Below are 27,969 nucleotides of genomic sequence, written 5' to 3'. Positions count from 1 at the left end.
CCTGTTGGAGCCAGCTGAATAAAACCACTTTATAATTCAGTACATTCTTTTAGATCCCCCCTTTAATACTTTCTTCTGTTTTGTTACTAGTACTTAGATACTCTCTAAATACAAACTGCAGTGACAAATAAAGAAAAAAAATCTCTCTGCCTTTATTCAAAGACTATACATACATTTTTGTAAAAAAAAACCCACACACAAATTAAAACCCTCAGTGGATTTCCATTCAGTTGGACGCAACAACAGAGCTCATCCCAAGAACCCAACTTTTTTGCGCGCTGTTCCAAGATTCTCTTCTTCATCTAAGACAGTTTGCAGAGAGCTGTGCAGCAACTTGCCTACTCTCTTTCCTGTCTGGAATACAAATGAAAGAACAAATGTGAGGCAGGATGATTTAACAGGAAGAAGAGAATCCCTACAGAAATGTTTCTCTCTGACAGTTAATGCCTCTACCAGGCATGGTAAACAGCCCTGCTAATACGCAACATACTGGAAAATAAAACATGTTTAAAACCACGTTTTTCTAAAAGTAACCAAACCCCAAAGTTACATATAGTCTTGTTCCTACCCAGCCAACAATAACCCCATTCAGATAACCACCACTTTCTGAGCTTATTTATATTCAGTCTGTACAGACACTTGAATGAGCCCATAGTAAAGAAGACATTTATGTGCTTCGCTGCATTTGCAGATCCCCAATGTATTACTCCACTGCAAAAGAAAGCAAGTGAAGTCACACTGGAGATCCAAGGTTTGAAGCTGATAGCGCCCCTTAAAAATGCATCAGATGGTAAATGGAAGGACTGTGACTTGACAGGGGAGCACATAATTTGCTTGAAAAAGATCTGAAGTTAATTCCCTGATATCGCCAAGTAAAAGATATAGATAAAGCAGGTGATGGGAAAGATCCTTTCCTGCCCTGCCAACCTGGAGAGCTGCTGCCAATCAGAATTGCTAGTTCTGAGCCAGGAAGACCAAGGATATGACGCATAAGGCAGCTTGATATTCCCACATACTGTCAGAGACTGAAAAATATGCCTTGTTGAGACTCCAGTATAATGCACAGAGGCTCCTCCACCACGCAAACAAAGACCAATGCAAACGGAACAAATCGTACGTGGAAAAATAATCAAATCAATCTATAACTCAAACAATAAACCAAGCTGTCAGTCAAAATGTATATTAAATACAGTGAAGAACACAATATCAAACTTATTTAGGGAAGTATAGTTAACCTGTCTTAACTATACTTCCCTAAATAAATTTGATATTGTGTTCTTCACTGTATTTAATATACATTTTGACTGACAGCTTGGTTTATTGTTTGAGTTATAGATTGATTTGATTATTTTTCATAGAATCATAGAGTTGGAAGGAGCCATACAGACCATCTAGTCCAACCCCCTGCCCAGTGCAGGATCAGCCTAAAGCATCTCTGACAAGTATTCATCCAGCCTCTTCTTGAAAACTGCCAGTGAGGGGGAGCTCACCACCTCCCTAGGCAGCTGATTCCACTTTTGAACTACTCTGACCGTGAAAAAGTTTTTCCTAATATCCAGCCGGTACCTTTGTGCATGTAATTTAAGCCCATTGCTTCGGGTCCTACCCTCTGCTGCCAACTGGAACAGCTCCTTGCCCTCCTCCAAATGACAGCCTTTCAAATATTTAAAGAGAGCAATCATGTCCCCCCTCAACCTCCTCTTCTCCAAACTAAACATTCCCAAGGCCCTCAGTCTTTCCTCGTAGGGCTCAGTCTACAGACCCCTGATCGTTCTTGTCGCTCTCCTCTGCACCCTCTCGATTTTGTCCACATCCTTTTTGAAGTGAGGCCACCAGAACTGCACACAATAATCCAGGTGTGGCCTGACCAAGGCAGTATAGAGAGGGGCTATGACCTCCTGCGATTTCGACGCTATGACCCCTTTGATACAACCCAAGATTGAATTAGCCTTTTTTGCCACCGCATCACACTGACTGCTCATATTTAGTTTACAGTCCACTCTTACCCCAAGATCCCTTTCACATATACTACTGCCGTATGGTTTGTTCCGTTTGCATTCGTTGTTGTTGAGACTCCAGGAAAAGTGAATCTTATGCCTCCTCCTTCCAAAGGAAGGCATAAAGAGAAGCCATGTATCTGGGGGCTCAATACCTGTGTATTTACTGTACCACAAACCTAGACACTAGTTCATAAACTTTCAGGTTGGAATAGGTCCAGAGGAGTTAGCCGTGTTAGTCTGCAGTTGCAAAATAGTAGAGTCCAGAAGCACCTTTAAGACTAACCAACTTTATTGTAGCATAATCTTTCAAAAACAACAGCTCTCTTCGTCTTAAAGGTGCTACTGGACTCTTTACTATTTTTCTGATTGGAAGACACCTTGATAAGAAAATGGTCTCCTCTCCTCCATAATAGCAGCAGAAGTAGGATGGGTTATCACTGAGAACTCTAACATCGCATGAAAATTGGTTGCTAGGTTTCGTGGAATTACCAGTAAACCTTCTGTATATGTCCAAAGTTTTGAGAAACAGGGAGTATATGCTGCAGATAAAAAGTAGTGGAACACAAAACATGAGTAGAATAAGAAAAGCACAACATTTGAAAGCTTTAGAGAACACATTTCTTTCTGTAATGTCTGGCCCAAAGCACAATTTGCTCCCCCAAAGTAACATTCTGTCTTTTCTGTTTCTTAACAGATACGGCCTAGATGGACTTATTGTCTGCCCCAAGGCTAACAAAAGTACAGTTCCTGAACTGGAGGCAACACATTAGAGAACAGAAAAATGTAACAGAAGGATTATGAAACTATTATCAGTCATTTCCCCTGTGTTTTCAATATCCTCTTTGAACCTCCACTCAGAAAAACATTGTCCTTTTCCTCAAGAAAAAGTCCAGCAACAATAGTTAACTGCATCACAACTGTAGAAGAAGAAGAATGTCCAACAGGAGCCTTCCAGAGAAAACCATAATCCTAAGTTTTCCCTATGGGAATCAAAACTTGTTAATGGTTGAAGTCATAGCAATTACCTTTCATTGTATAAACAAGACGAAAATCTGTATGCATGCACACAATTCTAGAAAGTTACTACCTTCTTTTGGAAGTTACTTTTTAAAATCAAGTGGGCTGACAGCTCAGTTGTTCTGGTGCACTTACTAAGATGCTAAAAATTCACAATACAGTTGGGCTTAAAACGATTCTTGCTTACCTCCATCATCTCGAATATACTTTCTGGATCAAGACTCCCTCTTCCCATTTTCTTCATACAAGTTAGGGCACCTCTACTGGTCACAGAAATGAGAAGACTAGCCAAAGAGCACGCCTCCTCCTGAAGGGTGGCATCCACTATGTGCCTATGACCAATCTGTAAATCCAGTGCAAAACAAAATCTTAATGAACTATATCAAGCTGCTCTGTTTGCATAGGGGAGCTATGGTATATATACAGAGCAAACATATGACGGAGCAAACATTTTCCTATTAATCAGAAGTAGCTCTGTTAGTAGATCTCACTGGCAAGGCAGAACCACATCACCCATTACAATGCACAGGGCAGTTGTGAACACTGAAACTCAGTCTTCTCATCTCAAAGGCCGCAACTCCATGCCTAGATTTATATGCATTAGACCACTTCCACAGTATCAGGATTTCCGATGCAGGCTGGCTATGGCTCAGACCAAACGTTCTCCCAAAGGCTATCGCTCTACATGGAGGGACAATTAGATCATGTTTTCCAGGCTACTGGCCTCACCTGTCCAGCTTCCATTACCCTGGATGTCCATGTGTGGATATCAACATTTGAATATGCATGCAGAAGCCAACAAGTAATGAGGGCAATTTTATAAGTGGGATATTGATTGCACTGTTTATGCCCAAATGTGCTGGATCTACTGCACTTATGCCCCGTTCCAGTCTTACACCCATACGTGGCTATCAAAACGGTAGGCACAACAAGGAATGATCTCACCACTCCACCCATGCACTGCAACAAGATCACCAGTGACTTGTCTGGAACGCTATCTTTCCTGTTAAATTTAAAGGGCATTTGATAATCTGAAGTCACTTAGTAAACGCATCCCCCGGAAACCTCTACCTTATGAAGCTTCCCTCCGTTAACAACCTTCAGCACACACAACTGGGTATGAGATTCCAACCTTAGCTGTATGATCTAGGTGCACTGTATGCATAAATCATCCCATAAGGAAAGTAGCCACCGGATGAATTGTACATAATTTAACTGCATATATCAGAACCAGTGTATCAGATCACTCTAACCAGTGAGAGATGGATTCAAGTCTCTACTCAGTCATGAAGCTTACATGGGTGACCTGGGGCTAGTCACTCTCTATAGTCTAATATCTCTCAATGGGTTATTGTGGGGTTAAAAGGGAGGAGGGGGAAGCCACATATTCTATCTTGGGCTTCTAGGAAGAGCAGCAGGAGAAAGATGCTAGACCAAGAGAAGGATACTTCTACATGAGGAGGGAGACACCTACTGTCCCAATATGTGGGCCTTTGCGCCAAGGCCATTACTTACTTATTTTTTATTCTTATTTATTTACTTCATTTATACCCCACCTTCCTCCCCAATGAGGAATCAAAGTAGCTTATATTGTTCTCCTCTCCTCCATTTTATCCTCACAACAACCCTTGACGTAGGTTAGGCTGAGAGTGTGTGACTGGCCCAAGGTCACCCAGTGAGCTGCCATGACAGAGTGGATATTCGAACCTGGGTCTCCCAGATCCTAGGGTGACACTCTATCCACTACATAGAACTGGCTAAGATATTCTGGATCTGAATCAACCCTAAACATAGTATGTTACAGTTACTATTTTGTCTGTTGTGTCAGCCATTGCTGAGCAAACAGAGTTCAACATATGAAATCAATTATTTCCAGGACCACATGCTATCTGATCCATTCATAAACTGTTCTTGGAATGTATCATATCAGACTACAGGGGTGGGGGAAAAGCATAGATGACCACTCACACCCCTTCAAATAGAGAGGTAGCCTTCCATAGAAAAGGTTGTGCTAATAACAGTTGATTTATATACCACCCTTCAGGACAACTTAATGCCCACTCAGAGCGGTTTACAAAGTATGTCATTATTATCCCCACAACAAAACATCCTGTGAGGTGGGTGGGGCTGAAGGAGCTCCTAGAAACTGTTACTGACCCAAGGTCACCCAGCTGGCTTCAAGTGGAGGAGTGGGGAATCAAACCCGGTTCTCCAGATTAGAGTTCTGCGCTCTTAACCAGTACACCAAACCTGACTAGTTTTCTATTTGCCAGAAATTTTTATATGGTTCAGCATTCAATGAAGAAGTCTTCTCCCTGCAGTTCAGAGACAGTTTTATCATGGTGTTTGCCATTTTGCAAGCTTTCACTTGTTCATGTTTTCAGGCAGAAGAACCATTGAGGGGATTAATGTACAACTGGAAGCAATAGCCACTTAAAACATCCACTTATCTGAAAGGGCCCAGCAACCTGCATCAAAGGTAGCTTTGTGAGAACATTTAGAGAGTAACATCTTCAAAGCAAAGCTCCGCAAAAGCATTTTTAGGAGACCGGGAAAAAAGAAAGGCCAATTTTTTAATATATAAAAAAGCAACATAGATATGATTTGGCACAAAGGAAGGAAAAAAGAAGAATATGGGGAAAGGAGTTCTGTTCCAGAATCTTCAAGCCGTTCATTCACAAAAGACTTATTGAGATGAATGGAAGTATTCACAAGCAAGAGGTTCTACAGTACCTCATGTCTTCAGGCTGGGAAATTCTTACTGAACTGCAGGTCAGTAATATTTTGATATGTTAATGGGTAAAGTCCTATTTCTACAACAGAGGAAGAGTATTTTTAAAAAGCAGATACTTGAAACTGACAGCATGGAAAGCAACGTCTTTTATAAGCGCATGAGAATTCTTCAAGATTGTGATAGTCAAAATAACGGCAGCTTAGTCTTTTTGTATTAAAATGTTCAGACCACTATGAGCACTTTGAAGAGCTGTGGTTAGTAGGCCAAGATTAGAATTGGGAAGGTGCGGATTCAAATAGCACTCACCCTCGAATGGGCTAGTTGTACTCCATAAGCTACTTCACAGGGTTGTTGTAAGGACCAGTGTGTGTGTGTGGGGGGGGGGAATCATATCTTCTTCCTTGAGGTCCTTGGAGGAAGGGTGGGATAAAACAGGCTGAAACTGCTGAAAGCTTACTTTGCTCAGTGTGACGATGCAGGGTACATTATCCACATTAAGTCGAATACAGTCAAAGGGATCATCGGAAAGTTCGATTTCCCGTCCTCCTTCATCCTCCAAAACACGCACTTTGGGTATCCTAATAGAAAAGATGTAAATGTATAATAAGATGCCATTCCTGACTATTTCATCATGTGAAATTGCCCCAAATCATACTGAAAATCAAGATTTAAAGAGTACAAACAGTAAAAGAAATTAAAATGAGAATTTTGTATTTCGCCATCTTTAAAAACAAACTTTCTAGTTTGGAACTTCTGGGTGGATTTTAAAATCCCCAATTCAAGAACATACTACGTTGTCACAACAGCTGAAACAGCATGAAAAACGGGAGGGGTGTTTTGGAAATCCCACTCCCCCCCCCCCAATATTTCCTTCTGGCTTCTATAAGCTCAAACGAACTTCAGCAAGCTCCTGCTCCACTCACTTTCTCCTTCTTTTCATTGACTTTTAGCTGCTCTCAACATTCAGACACTCCTGGAGCATTTTCAGCCCTCCTCTGGCCAGTTTCTTAGGGCTTTTCCCCTTTAGGTGGTTAATTTACAAACTCATCCATTTTGGCATGCCTGAGAAATCTCCGCCCCCCATGCTGAGATCCATAAACTTCTGCAAGTGGCCCCACTACAGTACATTTGTTAGTCAGGCAGGGGCCAGCCAGTTTACATCAAGGAAACAACAGAAACATACAGCCCTGTCTCCAGTCTATCCACATAACATGTGCTGCTTGCAGCTCTAAGAGCAATGGTATCAATCTCTGGCATGTTAATTATACAGACATCTTGTGAAAATAGTAAACCAATCTCTGAATCCAATTGCTCATACTTTTTTTTACATTCTATCCATGAAAATTCCCTATGATCTTTTTAGTAATTGACAGTCATGCAGTTTATAATTTAAATGTAGTAGTGTATTTCTAGCTTGTCAGAACTGAAGATTTCTTTGTCCCTGTTGGTCAGCAGTCTGATTTTTTTTAAAAAACCCAGAAAGACACATAGTTCATTTCCAAACAGGAAGTTGTTTTACAAAACCTTTGGGAAAAATTTAGCTTCCCTTATCTAAACTTCTCAAATGAAGCTGCATCAGCAAGCAACTTACAACAGCATCCCCATCTGTAGGAGGAAAAAATGAGGCACATTCCAAGCATAGATCAGGTTCATTCCAAAGCCAAAGCCTTTTCAAGTAAACAGCCTAGAACTGTTTTGTATGGCATTCATAAAAACTGTCTGGCAAAGTACTATGTAAGTTTTATATAATATAGTGGAAAACAGACACAAGACGTTTTCAACTCGGCTACTTGGCAAAGCTGGGAAGCCCAATAAAGTTACAGCATCTCTAATGCAGGGCTGGAGGCAGAAACCAAGAGTCACAGCTCCCCCGTGTTACAGTGAAAATCTCAGTCACACCCTTTTACGCCCACTGGCTTCCACAGATTTAGAAGGGTGTGCATTGGTTTGGTCTGCATTGTTAATCCCTTTATACGTATCTTTCTCAAACTGAGACAATTACTGGATTCAGAATCATCCTCCACAGATGACTGGTACAGACTCATCGGGAATACAGTAACAATGCTGAAACTGACCAAGCACAGTCTGGGTATGCAGAAAAACAGCTAACAAAATACTGTATTGAACCAAACTGATGGTGCAGCGGAACAGCCAAGGAAGCAATCCTAAGAACATCTACTTAGAAGTAAGTCCCATGTTATTCAATGGGCCTTACTCTCCGAAAAGTGTTCTCAGGATTTACAGCCTAAAAGACTGAACTGCAAGTCATGAAGTTCCTTGTTCAAATCTCACCTCTGTCAGAAACTAAGCGATCTTAAACAAGTCTATCACTTTCAACATACCATTTGCCATATGGGCATGATTATAACGATTGGAAGGATTACAGAATAATGTATGCAAAAGTGCTTCGAAACTGATGACAGTATCTTTTTAATATTACATCTGAACACAACACTTGGTGAAAATGGTAACCTTGAATATTTCTTGTATGGTATATTACTGAGTAACGACAAGGTGTTATTTGTAGCTTGTTTGAAGAAGGGGCATACAAGGCAAATAAGATATTATTAAATTACTAAAATAATTAATTTAAAAAACATAAGGGCTGATTCATCCACACATACCCTATTTCAGCTTCTTTGGGGAATGAGTTTGAAAGCAACCCCATGGGCCAAGGATGAAAAGTACGAGCGAACACTGGGCTTTTCCACACGCTTGACTTATTCCTGCTTTTCTTAGCGGTCAATCCACAAGCATTAACATTGGTTTGGGTATGGTTCTTCTTGCAAGTCTGCCACCCTCTGTATTTTTACAGCTGGGGAGTTGGTTTATTTTCTTCCTCATATGCCTTAAATATCTGGATTTTCAAACAAGGGTGCTGTAATCATTGGTGGCATTATCAGTGATGTCACAGCACCCCCCACTTGTTTTGGGTGCTTGCTTATATTGCTGTATTGATATAAGGGCTTCTTTAAAAAAGATAAAAAATTAACACACTGCCAATCTTTGCATAGCGAAGCCTAAAAGGGGAGCAGCTCTATATGTAACCGCCCCTCCCCTTCACAGAACAAACAGGAGAGCCCCACCCAGGCTGACCCAAGCCAGAAGCTGGCAGCACAAGGGTAAACTGACCTCTGTTGGGACAGAGCCTGGAGTAGCGTGGTTATGTGATTTTCAAACTGCACTGTGCTACCCTCGCCTTTTCCTGGGCCACCAGGCCTTTTGCAATTTTTTAAAATTGGCAGTGTCATATTGTTATATTGGCATACCATTGTAATAATAGATGCAGCAGGTTCCCTGAATTCCCAGCCTTCGTTTTTTTAAAAAGTAAGTCTCTAGCCCCTTCCTTTGCAGAGACATAAGGAAAAAGGCATCTCTTCACAATGGAAGGGGCTAGAGACTTACTTTTTCTTTTTAAATGAAAGCTGGGAGATCAGAGAACTTGCTGCACCTATTGTTATAATGGCAGTATATCAATATGAAATTGATTTTTAAGAATGCTCAAAATAAATCCAGGAGGGGAGAAAGGAAGGCGGGGGAAGGAGTGGTTTGGCAATGATAGTCCAATCATCAAAAAGTGAGTTGGAAGTAGGTGAAAGCAAAATCAAAAGAAACATTGTGCATGAGGGGAAAATTGACTCAAATTCAGATTCCATAAAAAGATAGGGGGGGAAATGGTCTCAAAAAAGTCAGAAAAAAATGAGGGGGGGGGAATCAAAAAATCCGAACTGAAAACTAATGGCAAAAAAGTGTGAGGAAATTGTGATAAATGCAGTATGGGGCCAGAACCAATGGGGGGGGGGGACCCTGTGTGGAAAACCTCACTGATCAAGTACTAGCAATACTGGTTAACAGTCAACAGCAGTGAACACTTTTGGGCCAAGGCTCCCCACACCACAGACTCCAGATGGTAAACTAAGATTGTGAATGGTTCCAAATGACACTAAGATTGAGCTCCCAAGGAAACAAGTGCTGCTTCTTTATTCCGAGCGCGGTCTCGTTCACTTGGGCTTAGTTAGAGAGGGAGAAGCATACTTAATCTTTCACAGAATTCAGAGCGGACTTTTACATTTGAAAGAGAAATTTGAGCATGGCGTCATACTCATCAGAAATGTTATCAGTCTTTCAAGCCTCTGTCAAAGAAAATACCTGCCCAGGGAAAAAATTAGTTCTCAATTCAAAGCTTTAAATCTTGACAATTACAAATTACCTGGTATTAAACAGTGCAGCTTTCACTGCAAGAGATATAGCATCAAACAAGTTGCCACCACATTCCAGTAACTGAAACAAACAGTAAAATTTGTTAGTATGACATACAAACAGTCCTTCAGTTGTAACATTCTTAGAACCTTTGAATACCAAACCCTGGAACTACTTTTCCTGAAACAACCTTCTGCATACAAACCTTCAGATCATGAACGATGTTTTAAAAACAAAGTCAGCACTGTCAACAAAAATATCCGGAAAACTGTGCTATAAAACCACTTTTGATGAGTTTCTACTTTAATAATACTCAACTTTTGTATAGTGGCATATCTAAATGCTTCAAGGTACTTTGGTATTATGGATACAGAAGCAAGCAGCCATTTAGTTAAGCAGGCCCATGGCTGGCATGAGCAGGTGGGTTTCTGGGCTTGTAGCTCAAGCTCGTAACTTGCCAACTTTTTCTTTTCAGCAATGCTGCAGTTATTTTTGGCTACTAGCTAAATGGAACCTCCATGTTCAGAAGCAGCAGCCCTATGAATATCAGTACTGAGACGGGTTAACAACAGGGGGAGGCTTAGCCTCTGGACACTGTTTATAGACCTTCTGGAGACACCTGGATGGATCATTGCTCTTATCCAGGGCTTTTTTTCAGCTGGAATGCGGTGGAACGGAGTTCCGGAACCTCTTGAAAATGGTCACATGGCCAGTGGCCCCACCCCCTGATCTCCAGACAGAGGCGAGTTGAGATTGCACTCCGCGCCGAGCGGTGCGGAGGGCAATCGAAACTCCCCTCTGTCTGGAGATCAGGGGGCGGGGCCACCGGCCATGTGACCAATGAAACTCCCCTCTGTCTGGAGATCAGGGGGCGGGGCCACCAGCCATGTGACCATTTTCTCCAAGGGCAACCCACTGAGTTCCACCACCTCTTTTCCCAGAAAAAAGCCCTGCTCTTATCCAGCACGGCTGCTCTTAGGTTCCTTGAATTCTGTGGCCTCAAGGCAACTCTCAGATCTCAGCTACATAATATTGGGCTGGATCCAGCCTAGTGCAATTTCCATTGTTTTCCCTTTCCTGATGCACACACCCTCACACAGCAGAATTTTGTGGAGGTCAGTGGGAAGGGGGAGGCCATTCATTATTCAAAACATTAGTCTGGATCCAACCCATTATGCTTCTAGAATAAGAAAACAGAAGCCCTGTGCAAATGGTTTATCAGACCTCAGATGGAACCCAGAACTCCATAATCCCAAACTAAACTTTAAAGGGAGACTTGGATCCATGAGGAAAGAGTTTAACCCAGCACAAATAATGTCCAGCAATCTGTTGACCTTGAAATTTTGTGCTCTGATTTTTATGGGATCAAGCTTACTAATATTGAGCCCATCAATACCTTGAAGAGTTCCTGGAGTTCTAATTTAATCAAAATGAGAGTTCTTTTACTTACCAAGACATCTACATAAAGCACCCAACAATGCTCTCTGGGATTAATACAAAGCAACTTCAGATCTATGCTGCTTTCATTGTTAAATATTCTGTACAGGGTGTTTGCTATTTCTGTGCCGAGCTCCTCTCCACCCCGGCCTTCAAATTCAGGAGTGGCATTTGCTGAACTGAAAAGAATGACAAAAAAACAACAAAGAAAGCAAAGTACTCTTCATTTTGAAATCTGAAGGACTTGAGGTACAATTCAATCTTACAACAGGCTTTAAAGAGACATGAATATATCACATCAGAAAAGTAAACTGAAGTCAAAGCAATCTAAAGCCAAGCCAAAAAAAGGGCGTGGGACACAAAGGTGGGAATCTTAACTCCTGCTCTGAATTACACTCTTCTGACTATCAGATACATTAATTTGATGGAGACAGCATAGTTGGTGCGGTCTGGATTCAGGTTAAGATTAACAATGAATTTCACAAGGCTAGCAATGCTGCCTGAGACAGATGTCAAATTAAGGAGACAAATGCAGAGGGTGAGAAAAGAAAAACAAGTCTAATAGGCCTGTTCTTAATGGGTCGCTGCTGCATTGCATAGTTCTGTGCCAAAAGTGACTCAATCTTCAGCAAGTACCACTCAGCGTGGAGTCTAATTAAGAAAAAGAGCATTTCAAAAGGAGAGGGCGGAACCCTGAGCAGCATTTCTGTTTCAACGCATCTGTGCAGGAGACACATCACTTGCAGGCATAAGCCTGCTCCTGAAGACCATCAGCTGTGCCGTCATTGCTTGGGCCTGAGAGCTATCAGATGCACGGTACGGGGAGCCAAGTGTTGTGACACCCTCTTAATTCTCCCCTCGCTCCTCTTCTACACAGGATGTGATCCCAAGCACTGTGTGCCTCAGATCTGGAAGCCTCTGGGTCCAAAGCAGGCAGCACTGCAAGCTGATGCCAGCAGCAAGGAAGGGGCACATGTGGACAACACATGCAATGCCGTCTTCTAAGTCACTGCCCACATAACCACACCAGCACTCTCGGATGGAAGACTTCACTGCCCTAGGATAGACGACCGAAACGTAGGGCCGTCCCCCAAATGAAGAACCTTGGTTAAGCTTTTAATCAGTTCATTACATGCAGTGCCATGCTAAGCCGCGTTATACCCTCCTAAGCCCACTGACTTAACAGACTTACAGTCTCTCCACACGACACCTCTTACATGAGAACGCTCAAGTGAAGAGAGAAGCAATGTTAGCCAGGAAGCGTAGTTTCAGCTCTCTAGAGCCAGCAGAGATCACTCCTCAGAGGGTTTGTTGAAGATGAAGTAAAGAGCCTCTGATTCTGTCTGTTTAAACTAGACTTCCGAGGGGGAATGAGGACTGCTTCAGGCTGCCGCTGGGGGGCAAAGGCCACATTCTTAATGACCCCCAGGAAAAAACTCCCTGCAAAAGTTATCATGTTCAAAAGATAAGATTCTAGCCTAGCCCATCCCATGTTGCACTATTTCCCCACTCATTGGGAGTTATTAATGTGAAGGGACTTTGAAAAATGTCTTCCTGTCCCAGCAATCTAATGCTGCAGTCATCCTATAACCTCAGCACTCTGCCACCTTATTGCCTTCTCACAGTGTCGCATGGGTAGATCAAGTTCTTTAAAAAACAGTTTTTTTTAAAAGGCCCACTATGATAATTCCCTGGTCAAGGAAACTGCATTTTCATCAACAGGCTAACCTGCTAAATGATAGCATTTCAACATGCCTTTGCCCTCTGGTTTGCTATACCTGTTGTTAGTGACCTGAGTGTGTGGCTGGGAGATGGAAAATTAAAATACTGGGTAAGCAGTGGTTCAAAATGTATGTCTACATACATCACATGACCGGTTTGTGTGTTAAAAACAACGTTTATTCTATATGAATCTGCCAAATCCCAGAAGGGGGAGAAACACACTGATGTTTCACCTGTTCAGCTTAGCCACATATCCACTTCAGAAAAAGCGCAGGCAAACTTGGCTGATTTTACCTCAGGCTGCGAAATATGTGCATACAAGACAGGTGTTCTGAACAACAGGGGAAAAAACCAGTTGTTGCAATATGAAGACATAATTATTAGCTACGATGTGCAATTAAAATAAGCCAACAATGCAGGTGTCAAAGTGTACAACCAGCCCATATAACTGGAAGGAGTGGGAAAGGGGAGGGGAGAGTCAAGCAGTTAACTGGTACGAATCCTCATAAACTGAAGGCACAGCTCTGTCTTTCATAAGATGCCTTCACTGACAGTGACAAGAATACAAAGCAGCAGTTGGCTGACTGGTGTGCAACTTAATCTGATGCCACACAGTATGAAGTCATAGCAGTGAGTGTCTCTGAGAATGTGCAGTGTGCCTTTTCCTCTCTGCAAAGGCACTACAATCAGTTTCCATTCGTCCGGGACCAAGGCAGTGTTCAGGAATGTGCCATTTGTTTCAGAACTGTCATGATATCCCCGTTTCAAGCCAGCATCACATTTTGTCCGGTACCGTTTGTGTGCACACACATGTAAAATATGAAAAGGTAGTTTATATCCATGAATGGCTCGATGTCTTCTGCATGCTCAACTCCTGATACCTCCCTTGCAGTTTCTTTCCACAGCAGCCTCTCACTACAGTTTGGGACTCCTCTCTACACAGCAGGAAGCATATCTCATGTGAAGAACTGATCTTTCAGCACAGCAACACAGCGAGCCTTTGTCAGCGTCTGTGTTGCCCAACTTCCTCCAAATATACAACTGAACATCATAGCAATATAGAAATAAGAGTGGGAACCATAACACAGTGCAGGTAAATTAGATCCTTGTTAGACTCTTTTCTATATGTGCTCTTTCTCTCTAGAAAACTTTTTAACGTAAGTGCACAGTTAAACAGTGTTAGCACTTTGACCACTTGCTTGTGGTTCAACTCAGAAAGTGGGTTTTCAGGGGCCAGAGCACACAGAGAAAAGAGCTTAACAAGGATCTAATTTACCTGCACTGTCCCCTTTTAGCCTCTGAGTAATTATAAGCCAGCCAGATTTCCAAGTCACTGTGGAGTTTAATAGTCCATTTGTATAAACATCAAACTAAGCCAACATTTCTAAATCAATAAAGGCCGAGATCTGAGTTGTGCTCAATTAAAGGAATTCAGATTTATGGTTCTCATAGCAATGCACTAAGCGTGCCTCTTTTGGGCTTCCACATTTTTGAGCTTTGTTACAGGATTACCTTCCATTTACAAAACAAAGCAGCATATGGCACAGCGTGATTTATGTACGTGAAGAGCTATGAATATTCTGTAGTACAACCGAAGTGCTATTGCTCTGCACAGCATAAATGGAAGAAGCTGTCTAGACATGCTTTGCGTGGCCTCTGGGTGGAATAAGTTCACAAAATTTGTTTATATGCATTTATCCTAAGCAAAACAACAGAAATATCTATATGACAGACTGGACATCAAAATATATACCCTTATTCTTTAGGCGATGTTAACGGAACCTCTTTTGAAGAAAAAAAGAAATCACAGACAAAACTGCAGTGGCTTCCACCTTGTGGAACAGCTTGCCTGAGGAGGTCAGCAAGGCTCCCTCAGCAAAACGTGCAGAAATTTCAGGAAGAATAGGAGAGAAGGCCACTGCCTTTATCTTTGCAATCCCACATGCTGCACTGCTCATACTGTCCCAGCCTGGGCAGTTGGCTCTCCACAAAGCCATTCAGTTTTGTACTCCTAATCCTACTGCATCATATATTGGATGCCCTGTATTACAGTTTTCTTCTTTCTTTACTCTGTAATCAGCCTTGAGTTTTAGTGAGAAGGACAAGCTATAAATAAGCTAAATAAACAGTGAAAACAAATAAAATGTAGAGCAAAATGCAGAGGTTTAGAGCATCATATGAAGGGGAGGAGAGAATGGACTGGGCCAGCATACCCCTCCCTGCTCGCTCCCCTTCCTGCTCACTTGAGAGCTACTTTGGTGTAGTGGTTAAGAGCAAGGGACTCTAATCTGGAGAGCCGGGTTTGATTCCCCACTCCTCCACTTGAAGCCAGCTGGGTGACCTTGGGCGAGTCGCAGTTCTCTAGAGCTCTCTCAGCCCCACCCACCTCACAGGGTGTTTTGTTGTGGGGATAATAATGGCATACTTTGTAAACCGCTCTGAGTGGGCATTAAGTTGTCCTGAAATGAGTGACTTATTATTATTATAAGGGCAGTATATAAATCGAATGTTGTTGTTATCATCATCAAGACCCATCAGCTAGGTGAGGGCTTCCCCACTACAGGCTGCCATTTCTGAACAGAAGGTAGCCCTAGGCTACCCCAGGCTACTGTCTCCTTTCTGCCACCCCTACTTCCAGGAAGCTCAGCTTCCCAACCTCTGCTCCTCCTTCAGGCACTGAGAGGCACACACTCAGCCAGCAGGCTTCATGCTTATCCCAAGGAAAGCATAACCACAAGGCTTAGGATCCAGTGTAATGTGTCCAGTTTAAAGGGAGACAGATCTAAGAGACCTGGGTTCAAGTTCCTACTCTACTACAAAGCTCATGAGCACTGGTATCCCAGGCACAGTGACTCCAGTCTAAGCTTACTCATTTCAAGGGACTCAAGACTGGAGTAAACCTGTTGCACTGTGGGTTAACTTTAGGCCAGCCACACCATCTCAGCCTAACCTACTTCACAGGGTTGTTGGGAGGATAGAACAAGGGAACTGAGGACCACATAAGCTGCCCTGAACTCCCTAGAGCAAAGGCAGTATAAAATTATACTGGACAGACAGGACGCAGCATACACATGTGGGAGGGGCAGAGGGCCTCAGGTTACTGTGGCCCATCGCACTGCTGCACACTTAGCCCTCTGGTGGCCTCCACAACTTTCTCTTGGCACATGAAGAATTTTGTCACTGACCTCTATCCGTGATAATCTCAAGTAAGCAGGGGCATGTTCATTTAAGGATTTGAAGACCAGGATTAGGAATGTAAATACAATGGTTTGGCTGCTGAAATCCTACTGCACCTGCCTAACTCAACTTGCACCAGCTACTTAATTTACGATTTTTATATGCTAGTGAGTTCTCAGGCGGTCTCCCACTGTGGCACTGATGACACCCTGAGATACTCAGCTTCAGAAAGGTTGCTAGATCATGTGCTTACAATCACACCCTGGGATATTAAGTAAACAGATTACAGTTTGCATTCAGCAAACACACACATTAAATTCCAAAGTGAGTCCTTGGCATGAACAAGACATCCTTGTTTGTGATTTTTTTATTGCAAGGAGGGCATGGGAAAGATCACCTACAATCCCCTCACCACCCATAAATTAAGGTATTTTCAATTGCTGTTTATGAACATCCAAGTAAGGGTTTGGATCTGGATACAGTGTTTGGAAGAAAACTGGATTTTAGCTGATCTGAATAAATTCAGCTTTCTTGGATCAAATTAGAAAATTTCGGATCTGATCTGGGACCCTGAATAAATCTGGGTTAATTCAGGTAGCTCTGGGAATCGCAACTTCAGCCTCTTGGCTGGCTATTTTCCCTGGCTATTTTCCCTGTGTTGTTTCCAAGAGGGGAAGGGGGAGTGAGCGGTCAATCCATGCAGTAGCTCTTCTTGTCTGCCTGGCTTCTGTGAGTGATACTGGGTCAGTTGGGCTAAGCTGCAACAGTGTCTCTTGATTTACTTTGGTTTGGGTGGGATTCCGTTTTGACATGATTCTCTTGTTTGAAGTTGGTCTTTTTGCTTCATTTTGGCCCGGGGGGGGGGGGGCATTCCCTTGCTTCCGTTTAGTTGTGGCGGAATTGATGATTCTCTGGTGAGATGTACTGGTCCCTTTACTTCACTTTGGTTCTGGGGGAATCCATTCCCTTGCTTCAGTTTGGTTCCACTGAGCTTTCTCTGTTGAGCTTGCATTTGGGAGTGTGCCTCTAGCTACTGGCAGCCTTGCCCCTGTCTGTTTTAGCCTGAGAGCCAGCTTTGACTTTTTCCCACCATGGGAAACACTGCAGAGTGGCTGTGGGCAGCTTGCTCAGGGGGCACTTGGGTAGTGGGGTTGAGTGTGTCAGTTTGGTTCTGTTGGGCTTTCTCTGGGTTCAGCTTGCATTTCGGAGTGTGCCTTTGGCCAGTGGCAGCCTTGCCCCTGTGACTTTTTCCTGACAGCCAGCTGGGAAAAATTTCCTCCACAGGAAACAATGGAGAGTGGCTGGGGGCACCCTGTTCAGGGGCCCACAGAACTGGGCCCTGGGGTCCAATACTCCCGAAACTTGGAGAGCCTTGAGAGTACGGTTAGAAGTAGGTTCCCTGCAAATGTGGCAGAGTTTCATTTAAAAATGACCCCCCTCACACACAGATAGCCCCTGGACTGGTTTCCCCATCAGAAAAACAGACTGATAAATCTGGGATTCTCTAATCTATCTGAACCAGCTCAGAGAATCTTTCCTGGATTTTTTGGGATCTCTGAAATCTGGATCCATATTTCCTGGATTTTTTTTGGTGTATATCCCGACATCCAAAACCACGCAACGGCTCTGCCAATGACTATGAAATAGTGCAAATGAAAGACATTTTATTACACATAAAATGGATTTTTAAGTAACCAACACGATGTTTTATATTCTAACATTACTTGATCCTCCACATAATTCAAGAAAGTTACATTAATTACACTTAAGAAGTAAATCAGTGTCAACCTGCAAGCTCTTGGTACCTGATCTCTTCGTCCTCCACAGCTGAACAAGCTCCTTGCCTTCCCGGCACAGAACTATGAAACTGTCTCACAAGATCCTCATCTCCAATTCTAGAGATCTGTTATAGCATTAAAGAAATTTCTGGCACCTGAAAGACTAACAGACTTATTGTAGCCCGAATTGTTGTGGATCTGAGCCTGCGCAAGATTTATTGCAGCATACACTGTTAGTTCTTAAGGTGTCACAAGCCTCTACCTAGTTTATTCTTCATTGCTGACAAGGTCAACAGTTTAGAAAACAGAAGCTAGAGGATTTACTTTCCCCCTTATGTAAACTTTTCAAAGACAAAGATTACAATTACAAAACTAGTTCTTTGGCAAACTTGGAAAAACATCACTGAGATCTCCCATAAATATAGTGAAGCCAAAGAAGTTTCATGAATACTCACAAATATCTTATTAGCACCATCTAGTGGTAGCCTGATCATGGACATGTAAAAACGTTTAGACTGCGTTGTTCCAAGACCAAATGCAGTGCTAAGGCTTCCTCACTTGACTAGGAAGAAATACAACAGGGCTATATGAAGGAGTGCATTACCCAAGGCTCCCTCCTCCCATTGCATTCTGCAAGAATAAGAAAGCTCTGGGAGAAGTGCTATAGGGCTAGAATCCCTACATTCCTCAGACAGAATCCATAGGTGATCACTCCCCATACACACATCTTCCCTCAATGAGCATCAAGCACAGACACGAGCTAAGGCAAGAAGTGGCAGAGCGTTCTCTTAAGGCTGCTTTCACTCACAGTTGGGTAATTCACTCTCAACACACTATAGCAATCGTTTGCAACTGGATTTGTTGCCTGTGAAACAGGAAAACTCAGTTGCAAACTTTTGCTATAATGCATTGAGACTGAATTATCCAGCATGCGTGAAAGCAGTGCACACCACCGGGAGAGAGAAGTTCAGGGAACAATTCTGGGCAACAACTTGCGCCTGACTATGATCCCGGAGCTCTTGGATTTTATATAAGAATCTGGGTCGTTGGTGGCATCGAGTTGTCTGCAACACTTGCCCAAAGTGATCTTGAGCAAAAGTGAAAAGATCACAGCTACGAAGATAAGGTCGGACAAAAGTGGGAAAAAGTTATTCTACTTTGAATGCCACCGCCTAGGATTTGGAGGGGAAGGAAAGAATCAATTTGCGAGGATGCAAATTCCAGTAAAAGGTTGACTATAGCTCTCATTACTTTCGAAGTGGGGCAAATGGTTTTGTCACATCACTGAAGAGAAATAATCAGAACCGCCCCCCTTCAGCAAAGAACACAAGTAACTAAGAAAGAGCAGAAGGAGCAGATAGCCTAAAAAGGCTCTCCAAGATCTGTGATGGGGAGACAGAGGAAGGAAAAGACAGTATGCTAGTTATGAGCAAAGGGCCACAAATAGGGGAAGGAAAATTAGCTCACTGAGTAACTTTGATTGCTCATTGTTTCAGATCCCCAAATCCAGATATAAAATAAGCAAATGCATAGAAATTTGCAAAATTAACACAGACTACAGAATCCAACTTTTCCTAAAAGAGCTGGAATAAAGATCTAGTTTTATTTTTTTAAAAACCACACGCAGTACAGAGTTCTGCCACTGCTTAAACACTGCTAGTGGATCCTACCCCTATCCTACCACTCCACTGAGCAAAGTCTACATAAAAATTTAACCCTCACCTTGCCTTGGGCTCAAATTTGAAGCCTTCCTTCAATCTCAAAAGCCTACCTCCAAATTAAGTGGCTCTTCCATTGGAGGAAGAGCTGCTTAAGTTGGGGGAAGGCTATTTGAAGGACAGTTGGATCCACCCCAATATAGGTAGTTTTACTAACCAATCCACAAAAAATTCCAAGGAGCCTTCATTTGGTTTATCCAGCTTGGGAGTTCCCATTTCAGCTTTTACTCCAACTAGGATATCCGTGTGTCCCTGTTAAAAAACAGAACTCAGCTAGAAATATTTTCCAGTCATTTGAACACATCAATATACATTCTCCTGTATTCTTCCTTCTTTAAAAAAAATCCAACGCTTTCAAAAGATAACATGAAACTTTTGAAGCCCTTTCAAAGCACAGAAACAGCAGACCAACCAATATCATGATGCTGTACAAACTTATACAGGTAAGCACTGTCAATTAACTGCTTATGTTCGGTGGACTAGAATATTAACATCGTAACTCTCTGCTGTTCAGCTTAGCAACCTACTACAGTTGTAGGGCTTTTGAGCAGTTTCTGCTGCACCTTGAGTCCACACAGCACTCGATAAATAATACATTGTAAGTTAATAGCAAGTTTCACTTGCAGAGGGTTTACTCTACACTTGCACAAGGCTTGCTTGCACAGGGTCTACTGTGGAGAACTTCCACATCTGAAACGCTAATGCGCACACTCATTTCTTTTTCAGATACACACACACAATTGACACTTCTTTTTACTATTATGTTTTCAGCAGAGAGCTGTCACCAGAAATTTGGTCAGGTAGAGCAAGTGAATACATGCAAGTCAGCTCTCCTCTTTCACTCGTACTGTATCTTCTTTGGCATTGCTTAACCCTTGACTATTTTGCCCAGCAGGCCCTTAACTCTGCAGTTTCCTCCTGGCCAACAGCCCATAGTCCTCCAGAAGCCTGTGTGAGGCTATCCTGCAGCTCACCTTTTTGACTCCTGCAATTTTGTGCTCTTTCAAAGCACTCCTACTTCTAGCTCCAGCTACTTGGCAGCAGCTCAGTCTCTCCCAGGCCTTCTTTCGCAGGTACTGTTTGCTTCCCTCATACCCCACAACCTTTTGTGTCCTATGCTTGCATCTACTATCCCTTCAGTCTTCTTCACATTCATCTTCATACATCTCAGTCCCTTCCTTACCAAAGCCTACTTCTTTTTCTTCCACATGCTCTGAACCTTCACTTCCTTCAAAGATCACACGTTGTCTTAGTTCTTTTGCTTAAATGCTCCTTCATTCCAAAGCAGTTAGAACATGAACATCCATGACATAATAGCAGCAAAGGCCGTCAGTCAATTTTTAACATTTTAAAGACAAACATTTGCTCTTCCAAGGGAAACTACCAGCTTCCATTAGCAATGGCCTGTGACAGGCATACTTACAAGTTTTACTCGAGCAGAACCACTTGTGTTAGATACAACATCTGTTTCCACTTCAGCACATCTGTAATCTTCACAGCTACGTCCATCAACTCGAAGATCCTCCTAAAACAAAAATTATCGCAATGATTACGTTCGTATATTATCTAGGCATGATTTACTAAGTTTAGCCTGCAGAGCATACCAATTACCCAGTTCGCAAAATGCCTAGTTTGTCAATGCCCCACTTTTACTGATTGAAGCACAGATAATGTAACAGCGACTAGCAAGATGTGCAATGAATATAGCAATCTGGAGTTTCACTGTTTCCCCATGACATCGCTGCCTTTCTGTGCTTTTACAGTGGCTTGACAAGTGGAAAAGAAGCAAGTGACTTTTCTTCCTTTGCTCTGAAAAACTTAACCTTCTTCACCCTCTTTCCTTCATGGTAGACTATTGTCAGGGTTCCAGCAGCAAGGTCAATAACAAAGTAGCTCTTGGGAGTGGGACAGCGAGAATGTGGCATGGGCAAAGCCAAATTAAAGGGTGGTAAAACAGTCATGAGGACACATGATACCAAAAAATAAAGGGGTGGGGATTGTGCTCTCTTGATATCACAGCATTCTGTGAACTGAGGTTAGCACAATTTAGAGCTCAAATATCTTTAACAGATTCACAAGTGCAGACATTAGACCAAGCAACCTTCTTTTTTTAAGACTATGCATTGATGTAAAAAGCATCACCTTCTGAATTTCTGTTCACTGTATTACTAGTGAGGAAGACAATAACAGAATAACTGCAAGTATTCCCAGGAACAGCACACCCCCGTCCATACATTCCAGGGCAAGGTTTATCAATTGCTTAGCTCTCTCGAAATACTGGAGCTCCAGCATGGCACTCGTCCTGGCAGTTTTATTTCCCCTTGAATTATTCAGAGTTGCTTACACACACACACACACATTTCTCGGTCACTTGTAGCTGAATATGATAACTTTCACCAGGGAGAGAAGCACTGCATCTTAAATGACATGAGCCAATCTCAAAAGGTGTTTCTAGCACTGTAGCTCTGCAGTAATTAAAACGCACATGCAAGTCAGCACAATAACAACATCTGTGCTGATATACTGCTCTTCTAGACATAGTGCCCCATTCAGAGAGGTGAACAAAGTCAGGGTTATTATGATACCCACAATACAGCTGGGGCTCAGAAGAGTGTTTTATCTGAGGCCACCTGCAGAACTCGTGGCAGTAGTGGGGGTCAAACCAGCAGTGCTGAATCACGGCCCGACCCCGTAACCAAAATCAGAAAGGAAAAGAGCATGCCTGTGCGAGCCAGCTCTGGTTGCAAAGGAACCGTGCTTTCTATATGATTGGGTATTAAGGCTGCCAACTGCAGGTTGAGAAATTCCTGAAGATCTGGCAGTGAAGGGTGGGGTGGAAGGGACCAAGGTTGGGTATAATGCTATGCAGTCTACCCTTTAAAGCTGCCATTTTCTCCAGGAGATCTGATCTCTGTGGCCTGGAGATTGGTTGTTATTCCAGGAGACTGACAACCCTATTGGGCTTGGGAGGGATCCCGCAGTTGATCCCTGGCTCAGATTCCAAGCTGCTTCCAAGGAGCGCAACCCAAGAAGCAGCAGCCATTTCAAAGCGCCTTCCGAACAGTCCTGCCTCCCCCGCGACCGTCTACCTGGACGCCATGCATGATGTACACTTTCTCCGCTTCGCTCAGCACCACAGACGCCATGACGACCGAGGCAAGTCCCGCCCCGCCCAAGCGCCGGTGACGTCAGAGACAGAAGCCTAAACAATGGCGAGGAGCTCCGCCCCTCCCTTTTCTGCGGCGCGTCCTAATTGCGTCACTCGCTTCCTTCCAGCGCCTCCTCTCTTCGCCCGCCTGGCGGGCGCGTGGGCGATGCGTCTTCGCGCCTTCTCAGCTGATACGTCATTGGCGGGAGGCGAGGGACGTTCTGGGCTGCTGGGGAATCTCCTGCTTTGCAGAACCAGCGCGGCTCTTTCTGCCGGAGAGGAGTGCGGCCGCTGGATCTAGAGGAAAAGAAGAGCGGCATGGCGCTCCTGGCAGTTTGGGGCAGCCTCTCTGCTGCTTAGTTCAGAATAGGGTTGTTATGGAGTGGGGAATTTTCTTTTTCCAAAGCTCATGTTTTTAGGTATAACCCCTGATACCTTTTGATCTCGCCCCACCCCTTTTTAAAAGCAGGATTTCGCTTTCATGTCTCGTTGAAGCGAACTCAGGGTGCCCTTCGGTACCCTTCAGCCCCTGTTTTGTGTTCTACGCCTCATTGTGTTATACACCTCAGAGTGGTCCTCAAACAGGAAAATAGGAAGGCCCTGCCTCAGCATCTACAGAACGAATTCTGAGATTTTGCAGAACCTCCGTTTCTACCGCTCCTCTTCAAATTTCTCTTTGATCAAAAAGGAATTGATTAGAAACTGATCCTTAATACTAGTTCAAAAGTCCTCACTAAATTGAATCAGGTGGATTCATAGAATTGCCACGAATGGGGCTGTGCCTGTCTGTGTTTACTCAGAAGTAAATTTCCATGAGCTCAAAAGGGATTCATTCCCAGGATTGCAGTCTTACTTTGTGAGGTGTGTGAAGTATGTGGGTTTGTTCCCGATAATAAAGATTTTCTTAAAGCAAGGAATACAGCACGTGGTACCAATGTACGTTCAGAATATTTCAAACTGGAAGAAGTCAGTACGTAGTAAACAAAGGTAATGGGTCTGCTGCTAATGCAAGACATTTTGCTTTTTGGGCCTTTGAGAAGAAAGCCAATTGAATATCAAGTATAAGCCAGCACCTAGTAGGAAGTATGGAAATATGTAGACACCTGATAATGAATATAGATGGTTTGCTTTTGCTCTTGGATAGCATCACATGAATGAACTGAATATTTAGGACAGCGTTAACTTCTGATTAATGGCATTCTTATTTCACTTCTAAACTGCTTACTCAGAAACAAATCTTTCCAAGTTAGTGTGCATAGTGTTGTGGCCTTTATAATGGCACAAAGGAATTTTGAATACGCTGTAATACTCTCATTTGGTATATTTTTCTGGTGCTTGAAACAATGTTGTAGTGTAGGAAAACAATACCTCGACACTTAGAAAAGTTGCATTCCAAACACTGTGCATAGTTTCAGTGAACTGAAATTTCAAATAGGGATGCCAGGTTTTTCTAGTTAGGGCTGATGCTTTTGCATATATGTGTACATTAGCTTTGTGTAACTGTTTTAATATTGGCAATACCGAGAGCAATCCTAAACAGGTCTGCTTGGAATCAAACCACTCACTGGGGTTTACTCCTAGGAAACTGTTTTTAGGATTGCACTGTTAATTTTTCTCAAAGGTATCCAGAAGTGGCCAGTCCTTCTGAAATACCCACTAGACAATTGCAGACCTTTTTCAGGTTATTTGCTGGCTGATGTGGAACAAGTAGAGGTGACACCATTACCTGGGATAATAAAATGGCCAACTTTACTTAATGTTACACAGATCAAAGGATCTGCAGCACCGATGTGCCAGCCCCTTCCGTAACTAGTCGCAACGTGGGCCATTGCTGGAATGCAGAAGGGTCAGGCCTCTGTCTGTGCATGGGGCGCTCCTAAACAGAGATGCACCCTTTGAAGCCCAGTGGCTTCAATTGGTCGAGAAAGGTAAAGCAAATCCAGCTTCCTGTTTCCAACAGCGGCCGGCCAAATGACTTGGTGGTAGTAATCAAAATAAGAGAAATGGGTGGTGTTTCCAAGTAGGTTAGGGATATCTGAAGAAGGGAGCTTTGACTCTGGAATCTCTGGTCTTTAAGGTGCCCCTGGACTCGAACCTTGGCCTGGGTTGGGAATCGGGGGCGCAGGGGCGAGCCTGGCGTCGTCCCCGAGAAAGGCGAACAAACGGCCCGGCGGGAGGCGGCGCAGCGGCCTGGGCTGGCAGCGCCTCTCCGGTTGCCGCAGGAGCGGCTGGGCTGCGCTCTCGGGAGGGAGGCGTTCCGGTCGGGAGGAAGCGGCGGGAGAGGGCGTGGCGAAGGCCGTGCGTCGCTGGCTTCCCGGTCTCTCCCTGGCGCGCGAATGGCGGGCAGAGCCGAGCCCTAGCAGGCGCCTCCGCCGCGGAGCCCCGCGCCCCCGCGGCCTGGCGTCGCGCCCTGGCTCGCCAGGGGCGCAAGGGACGTCGCGCTGGGCGCTGGAAGGCTGAGGCGCGGAGCGGGGGCGGCCGGCGCGTTGCAGCAGCACCAGCCTCGGGTAGGTGGCAGGGAGGGCAGCAGCCGAGCCAGCGGGCTGCGTCCCCTCCCGGCGTTCGGGCCAAACAGGCGCCCGGGGGCAGCGGCAGCCGGTCCCCTCGGGCTTCTCGCGGAGGCAATTCCGGGGCCGGACCCAGCAGACAGGTCGGTGGCCGTGTGTGGAGACGGGAGGAGGGCGAAGGGTGGCTCGCGGTGTGCAGCGGGGCTGCTGCTCGCAAGGTGAAGCCGGGGTCGCCGAGGGGGTGGGCGGAGAACGCTGCCCTCTCCGGCCCGGGCACCTCTGCTCGGCTGGTTCCTGTTGGAAGGAGGCGACGGAGCGCTCGCAGGGGCTGGCCGGAGCCGATGCGTCCGCGCCTAGTAACGGACGGCCGCTGCGCCCCCTCAGAATTTGCAAGGTGCCTCGACGTGGGGAAGGCGAGTGCCCCAGCGGAGCCCAGCCACGTTCACACGGTAGAGGCAGGGACCGGATTGAGGGCAGAGTCCGCTAACGGCGCCGCGTGGTGTCTCTTGTAACTTGCGAGCCTTGGGCACTGTAGGCATGCCCTTCAGCGTTGCGAGCCTCGGTCCAGCCTAACAAACAAACCCCCGCAAATGGTCCGTGACCAAACCGTAAATAATACCAAGTGCTTCCATCTGGCATGAATGTATCCAGACTGGCCAGCTTTTGTGTGATCAGGTGGTGGCATGGCATCTGCTTCCCTGTGATCTGGAACTCTTCAGCATGCTTTAAAAACAAAACACTTTTTTTCAAGATGGCATCTTTGAAAGGGTATAAAGATCCCCACAAATGGCCGGGGTTGAAGCTTGTGACCCTTTTGCTGTGGCTGCCTTGGTAATTTCCCTTTGCCAGAAGCCAAACCTATTTACTTCCTGATTCTGGAACCTGGCCCCTTTAGCAGTCAACCCCAGTGGTGCAGAATGTTGGACCCAAATGACCTGCCTCCAAACTCCTCTTGAGCCATGACATTAGTTGAGTGACGGTTCCATCACTGTGTCTTAGTCAGAGGAGTGTGGTTAGATTTAAAAGTATGCATGTGTGGAGTTCAGAACATTATATGCTGCCTTTGAGTTCATTGAACAAAAGGCTGCTGTAGGATCCAAGCGCACATTCTGTGACATCCTTATCTAATATGCTGCTGTATTGCAAGTGGAAATCCAGCATTAGGGGAGGAAATGTTAAATCTGACCTGTCATTTCAGGAGGAGGTGGCATTTGCATATAGGAAATACGTAAAAATGAAGAAAAAACAAAGTTTAACTGGGATAAGATTTCCACTTTGGCCACACTCTTGTCATGTAATATTGTGTTCCACTGTAGAGTAGAGATGGGTACGAACCAGGAAAAAACTGAACTGTGAGGTTCATGGTTCGTCGCATTTCATGAACCATGAACTTTCACGAACCTGCCTCGGTTCGTGAACCGGTTCATTTGGTTTGTGAAAATGTCATATCCAGGTCAGCAAATCGTCACTTCCGGGCCAGCAGAAGGCCACTTCTGGGCCAGCAGAAGGTCTGCAGGAAGTCCATCCTCTATTGCCTAGGAAACTGATTGATCAGCACCAGGCTGTGGTGACAAACCAAAAACCAAACCAAACAAACCAGCCTAAAGTTCATGGCGGTTCATCAGAGATGGGCTCTGACGAACCGCTGGTTCGTGCGAAACTTTGGTTCGTATTTCGGTTCGTGCCCATCTCTATTGTAGAGAGCTAATATACAAACCAGTTGCTGAATGTGAGGGTCTATGAAGTTACTGTGATTTCTGAGGGCATGAGCAAATACTTGCAATGCTAGTATTGCGGTTTATCCTGTTGGAATTAACTGTAATAAAACAACAGTCTCTCTCTTAATTTGACATTTACAGGTTTTATGCCATTTAATGGATTCAGCAGCAGACTTTTCTCTAATAAATAAAAATGGTCCTGATCAAAATGCCATGTTGTTTTTAAAACCTGTTTTATATGTAAGTTGTTTCCCTAATACTTGAACTGACAGCATTTTGATAGCAGTAGAAATGATTCAATAACCCAAGTATATTTACAGTGGTAAAGCAGTAGTTTTTAGAAGGACCCATAATCCTGAGTTTAGGATGCTGAAGCAGTATTCAGATTTTGATTTGTAAGCATATAATTTACTAGTCACCAACTCCTCAAAAGTTTGTTGTCATTAAACATATTTTTATAATAAATAGCATGTTTAACCATCTTAAATTCTTTGCTGTTCCACATTGAAAAGTGGAGAATGCTGGTCTGATGGTTAGAAATATTAAATGTTTTGAAGCCCAAAGTAAGCTATATATGCGCAAAGTTACTGTAACACTTTTGCAAAGGGACTGAATGCAGCACTTCTGTTTAAAATGGAGAATTTTTGCATTAAGTGTTTGATAACAGTTCTTTTACATCTGTGCTTTTCTATCTTATAAAAGGCTTTGTTGTATTCTTTTGTAACACAGCCAAGAAAAGTTTCCTCTGTTTTGGGATTAGTTAATAACAGTTTGGTTATGAATTCCAAAGGTGTGTTAGTTATTCACCTGAAG

At 43.9% G+C, this 27,969-nt stretch overlaps 2 protein-coding genes across 5 annotated transcripts in view; one reads left to right on the top strand and one right to left on the bottom strand.

Moving 5' to 3' along the window:
* Window positions 1–128: 128 nt before the first annotated feature.
* EXOSC7 (exosome component 7) lies at window positions 129–22,951 on the bottom strand. The gene is made up of 8 exons (XM_054991796.1): window positions 22,873–22,951; window positions 21,207–21,308; window positions 19,941–20,035; window positions 11,402–11,567; window positions 9,962–10,032; window positions 6,209–6,329; window positions 3,205–3,360; window positions 129–354 (listed from the first exon to the last, which is right to left on the bottom strand). The coding sequence occupies exons 1-8, from the start codon at window positions 22,927–22,929 to the stop codon at window positions 250–252; spliced, it is 873 nt and encodes a 290-aa protein (XP_054847771.1). The 5' UTR covers window positions 22,930–22,951; the 3' UTR covers window positions 129–249.
* Window positions 22,952–24,781: 1,830 nt separating this feature from the next.
* ZDHHC3 (zinc finger DHHC-type palmitoyltransferase 3) overlaps window positions 24,782–27,969 on the top strand; it is a 43,331-nt gene continuing 40,143 nt past the window's right edge. For 2 of the 4 annotated variants that reach the window (XM_054991182.1, XM_054991185.1), the window contains exon 1: window positions 25,228–25,438. The gene's annotated coding sequence lies outside the window, so the exon portion shown is untranslated. The other 2 variants (XM_054991184.1, XM_054991183.1) reach the window with 2 other exon arrangements.

Source organism: Eublepharis macularius, chromosome 11, assembly GCF_028583425.1.
Source record: "Eublepharis macularius isolate TG4126 chromosome 11, MPM_Emac_v1.0, whole genome shotgun sequence".
Taxonomy (NCBI): Eukaryota; Metazoa; Chordata; class Lepidosauria; order Squamata; family Eublepharidae; genus Eublepharis; species Eublepharis macularius.
Note: the sequence above shows the minus strand (reverse complement) of the source record. Positions and strands in the feature narration are given on the sequence as shown.